The following is a 5755-nucleotide window of genomic DNA, read 5'->3' as shown; positions in this document are numbered from 1 at the left end:
CCTGAGCCTGTACCAGTGACCAAACGTCACAAGGAAATTATTGTGTCTGTTTGGAAAGAAATCTGTGAAACACTTAATTAGATTTGGCCTTGAATCACATCACACACGCACACACGCACACACACACACGCGCGCACGCAAACGCTCTCTCTCTCACACACATGCAAACATACATACACTCACACATTCAAGGTGCTCAAAATTTTCCACATTCCACATCTCTGTTTAAATGATACAGTTTCAGGTGTTCTTTACAGTTACTCTTTACAGAAGATGGGTGTTCATTTAAGAGACCAATGAGAACATTTCAGTATCAAACTCTCACAATTATATAGCCTCATGATTATCTCACAATGTTGAAATTTTGATGCATCATTTATTGCTTATATTTTTGCCTTGCCATCAGTTGTGTCAGTTATTTACAGTATGCACTGTAACTGTTAATCTTTGAGACAAATCAGTTTTATACATCAAACTCAGCACTACACTAAAACAGGTGTGGTTATGTTTAATGACTTTGTGAATTGAGTTTAATGAGTGTGATGAGTTTAAGAATTTTTCTAATAAATATCTCTACTGTTTCTCTACATTCACGTTAATTCATTGTCATTTCCACAACACCCTGTCATTTCCATCACCACACACATTTTTAAAAACTATTTAAAAAGTTCTCATCACACATTAAAAACGTATCCACAATTTATGAGATCATGCTCTACTTAATATAAAAATTCAAGGTATTTATTTTCTAATAAGCTCTTACCCAAACCAATATTACATTTCATAGTGTGACAGGTGTACAGTTCAGCATTTGGTCCTTAGGGCAGTTAATTTATCTCATTGACAAATGTATAATTATTGTACATTGTGGAAAAACTGGTAAAACTAGTTACAAAAATTATCTTAGACAATTCTTGAGTGGCATAAGTTATTCTATTTTTAAATAACAGCTGTATATTGAGATGTGGTGGAAATGACATTTGTTCATTGCAGGTTGGAAAAAATGTAAAATATTAACAATTTCTCTTGTAATCTAAGTTTGTCCTCTTACAGACCTTAAAACTAGCCAAATTATTTAAACTTATGAGACTGTGTTACGTGACTTTTGAACAAGTTTTTTTTATTCAACTTCACAAGGATAAAAGTGCCCCAAGTTGAAGAAACGCCCAGTTACATTTTCAAGTTGACTAGTTAAAAATCGTAAAAAATTCGAGAATCGGTCAAACATTCTGAAAAAATCGAGATTTTAATTATTTGCAAAATCGCCCAGCCCTAGCTGGTGTCAGTGTCAACAGAAGTGCACTCAAAGATGGGTTTGCATGTGTGTATGATGTTTGGACACACAGTCATCTGGAATATCTGGTCAGGCTCCTCTGCTTTTAAAAGTTTGTTTGAGCAGTTTTCATCATTTCTTACTGAATTGTTTTTTATTGTGGGGGAAGCCCCCTTCCACTTCACTATGAAAAATAATAATAATTGTATGTGTATGTGTGTGTTTGTGTATGTAGAAAGATGTATCACAATATAAGCAAAATGACATGCAAAAAAAATTAAACTTTTTTTTTTTAAATAGTAATATTTAACAATTTTACTGTATTTGATTAAATAAATGCAACCTTGGTGAGCTTCATGAGGCTTATTTCACTGTATATTAATCATACATTGTATATTATTTTTCATGTATACTAGTTATAGTGAAGGCCTGTTTTATTATACAATAAATTATATTTTATTATATCTAACTGATTCAGTGGAAAGTGGTGCAAAACAAATGGTGATTTTATAACTGTGATATGCAGAGATAGATGATGGAAAGTGGGTAAAAGACTTGAGAGAAAAAGAAAGGGAACACACTGAAAAAACAGGATGGAACATGTGGTCAGGTCACAAATACTGACTTGGTCTTCAGCAAACCCAAACTGAAGGTCATAAAATCCAGGGCTGTGGCCTACTTTTTACACGCTCACTTATTGCCAATTCTTTCTTTTTGTTATAATCCCATTACTGTTACTGTTCTAATACAAATATCATTACTTACATTAGCAGAAACTTTCACCTGTTATTCACTTGCTGTTAGGACAAGCTGTTTTGTACAATGGAAATACCCACATGACATTGTATTTACAACATTTCCAGATAAGACTCTCAATAAAATAAGTAATGCACTGGAGAAAACCATTTCTCAAGCACATTAAACAACACAATCACTCCATCAAAGCACCTGACCCTGTAAAGTAATGTCACTGATGGAGATTCTCCAGACCACAGTTTTTGACCAGTTGCTACGACCCTGCATTTTCTGCACTAAAAAGGCCACCTTGATGAAACGCAAGCAATTTTCCCATTCATTGATGGTTTTCATAAGAATAATTAAGCAGAGTGAATTTGTATATAATCGCTAAGAGTGCGACTTTCTTACAGGTCACTAACGAATGCAATAAAAAGAGATATTTAGACCTTTATGAATAACGTATGTTTGAATTCTATTGAAATATATTGTACTGAAATCACATGCAGGTCTGGATACAATTGCGTAAATATTCAATACCATGTAACCTCTGAGTAAGTTTGCGCTGTTTTAATCGTAATAACCCAGGGGCCCACAGTCACACACAAACAGCAACAGTACAGCCATCAACCTCTATAACTATAATTCTATGGCGAGTGTTTGGTGTGGCTTAGGTGTGAGGTTGCGATGTGTGTGTGTGTGTGTGTGTGTGTGTGTGTGTGTGTGTGTGTGTGCAGGTGTGAAGGGGGGCAGGGTTAATCACCTCTTTTAACGTTAATTTTAGAATGGTATGGTGCGACGCGAGACCTGATTAATATTTCACCCGTCCCGCCAAACTAGCCATCTGTGAAGGGTGTGTTTGAGTGTGTGTGTGTGTGTGTGTGTGTGTGACCCTATGGAGAAATGAGAAGCTTTCCAAGACGTAATGTGTGTATCATGTGAATAAGGCGTTGTGTACTTTGGGTGGTATGATGATGACGATGAGGGTAGGTGTGTGTTTTATCTATGACGTGAAAAGCTTATTTGTCATATTTATAATCACAGTTATCTGTGCCATATTTTTGTCATTTTTACTGTTAGATTTGAATCTTACTCTAGTATACTGTCACTGATATTTTTTGTTTTATTAGTAGTAGTTTTCTGAACAACAGCAGATCTGATTCACAAGGGACTTGAGTGTCTTAACGAATGCCTTATTCTAGTACACTATCTCTGCTTGGTTATTTTATTGAAAGTATATTTAGTGTTTTGTTTTTGTTAGTATTTATTTTATTGATTTTGGATTTCTGAACAACAGCAGGTCCGACTTAGAAGGGATATTATTACTATATAATTTTTCAACTTTTATCAGAAATATTTCAGAATGCCGCAACTAATATACTTTTAAACGGAGCACACGATTTAATCATTGATATTTATTGAAGAAAAAAAAAAGGGTTTGAATTTCAGTATTGTAAATTATTGGTTTTCAAATAGTTATTCAAGTAAAATATCAGTAATAAAGATCAAAGTAAATAACAGTAGTTTTATTATTATTATTATTATTATTATTATTATTATTATTAACATTAAAATTCTACACAGTAATTTTTTCCTAATTAAAATATTTATGTTAATAATAGTTAATGTGCTGGTCGTAATGTCCCCTGGGCTAATTATAATACTTTTTCATAATTAAAAAAAAAATTATGCTTCGTAATTAAGCCTTTTTATCTTTTTAAGAAATGAAAAGTGCTTGTAAAAAACAAATAAAAAAATAAAATGTTTTTTATGTACACTCACATAACATGAAGACTTCAGTCATATTAGTAGCCTACTAAAAATTAAATTTTACACAAAGCCGGTCACCTCATAGTGGCTGACATGTTGAGATCACATGAGCAGTCAGAAGCTACTTGGTGCAGCTCGGTATTTCCCTATGTTGTCAGACAGGTTCATATCTCATATCAGGCCACGAATCACATATACAGTACCACAAACAAAATTCATAACAAATGCCAACACAAAATGAACAGGGATGAATCTCACCGCATTAAACATGATCATGAGGACCAAGCTTTTCTGAACTGTTCCAATTCTTCTGTTCTAGACTCTGAGACCGAGGAAGAAGATCCCAGAAAGCACCACAGAAGAAGAAGAAGAAGAAGAAACCTCGGCCATCAATAAGTGCAGCAAAGTCGATGAAGAAACGGTATGCGAAAGTGAAAGACAAACTGGAGTTACAAGCATATTCCTGATTGAAATACAAGCTACAATCACAAAAAAAGACTTTTCTCTCAGAACAAACATAAAAAATGTGTTTAGTTATGCACAACCATACATAGACTTTCACTGTAAGTGCATTTCTGTGCATGTTTTTTTGACACAAATAAGGTTAAATAGTTGATTAGTGAGATCAACTAGTTTATCTAGAATGTTTCTATCTTTAGTTTTAGCTTAGTTAATGTTTTTCACCGTAGTGCTGCGTGTCCTGTGTGAATAGCTCGTGGGAAACGCATCTGATCGATGTGTGATGGGCATGACGCTCGACCAATCTAAATATATATTACTTCCTTAAGACATTACGAAAACATAGTTTTACACATTCATACTCATAATGACTTTCTGTGGTAATCAACAACATGCCACAGATGCTGGTGATTGAGCTGAACTTGCGTTTACCCAGAGCAGTCATTTAATCATATCACACATTTGTTTGCTTGACATCTGGAAGTGAAGCTTTAGTTCATATGACAGGAAACCGCAAGCAGCCATTCCTCTTTTCGCTCGAACCGACAAGTGAAACACTAACAGAGCAGGTGACTTTCTGTTGCTCTGTCTTTCTGGTACGGTGATTATCATTTAAGACTCATCTCTTTAAGACTTCCTTTTTCATGTGGTTGTACGATGCCGCAAGCTGGATAAAGTGAGAATACTTTTATGCTTCACTGACAATGAAAAATGCTCGTGTATATACTTCTCTAGCTCGCTTTTTGTGTGTGAATGTCCTGTTCTCTCTATCAGAGGCATGCAGGTCTTTCACAAGCATCGATTGTTTGGTTCAAACCCCATGAATTTGACAGAGGGTCAACGATTTAGAGAACACTGACCCCCTTTGCAGAACTGCGCTGTGCCATCGTTACTGGTAATAAATACGTGCATGTGTGTGTGAAGTTGAAGTATTTCCTTATTTACTAGTAAATTCTGGGAAAAAAGTTTTAGTAATTCATGAAAAATAAATAATTAAAAAATTAAATAAAACATTTTTACATATGAGGGTGTTGGTATGAAGTTAATTTTGATATGATAAAATTGTTAAATTCTTAATATTAAATGATAAATAATACATGAAGTTACTGTATTACTTTAAATATGTCCATGCATGTGTGAAATTGGAGACGTATTTCCTTATTTACTAGTAATTAGTAGTTCTGGGGGAAAAGTTTTGCTTTAATTTTTTAATTTTTATATAAATAAAATAAAATATATATTTGCATATGGGGGTGTTAGTATGAAGTAAATATGGATATGACAAAATTATTGTTAAATTCTTAATATTAAATTGTTATTAATACATTGTTACCTTATATGTGTGTGTATTCAGAAATTATAATATTAAAATGTTTACATTTTATTTGATATAATCTATACTTTGTCATAAAGATTATATATATATAGATAGATAGATAATGATTGTTATTATTAAGAAATTATAATTAAAATGTGATATATATATATATATATATATGTATGTGTGTAAACATTTAC

The 5755-nt window shown here is 33.2% G+C and overlaps 1 protein-coding gene across 1 annotated transcript in view; it reads left to right on the top strand.

Moving 5' to 3' along the window:
• LOC107654164 (fatty acid 2-hydroxylase-like) overlaps positions 1 to 5755 on the top strand; it is a 32823-nt gene that overhangs the window by 21162 nt on the left and 5906 nt on the right. Inside the window, exon 2 of the mRNA XM_016441131.1 lies at positions 4098 to 4199. Within this exon, the coding sequence (XP_016296617.1) occupies positions 4098 to 4199 (102 nt within the window). The remainder of the gene's footprint in view (positions 1 to 4097; positions 4200 to 5755) is intronic.

The sequence above is a fragment of the Sinocyclocheilus anshuiensis genome, unplaced genomic scaffold (genome assembly GCF_001515605.1).
Source record: "Sinocyclocheilus anshuiensis isolate Anshui unplaced genomic scaffold, SAMN03320099.WGS_v1.1 scaffold115, whole genome shotgun sequence".
In the NCBI taxonomy this organism is placed as follows: domain Eukaryota; kingdom Metazoa; phylum Chordata; class Actinopteri; order Cypriniformes; family Cyprinidae; genus Sinocyclocheilus; species Sinocyclocheilus anshuiensis.
The sequence above is the reverse complement of the archived record's forward strand: the minus strand, read 5'-3'. Positions and strand labels throughout refer to the sequence as shown.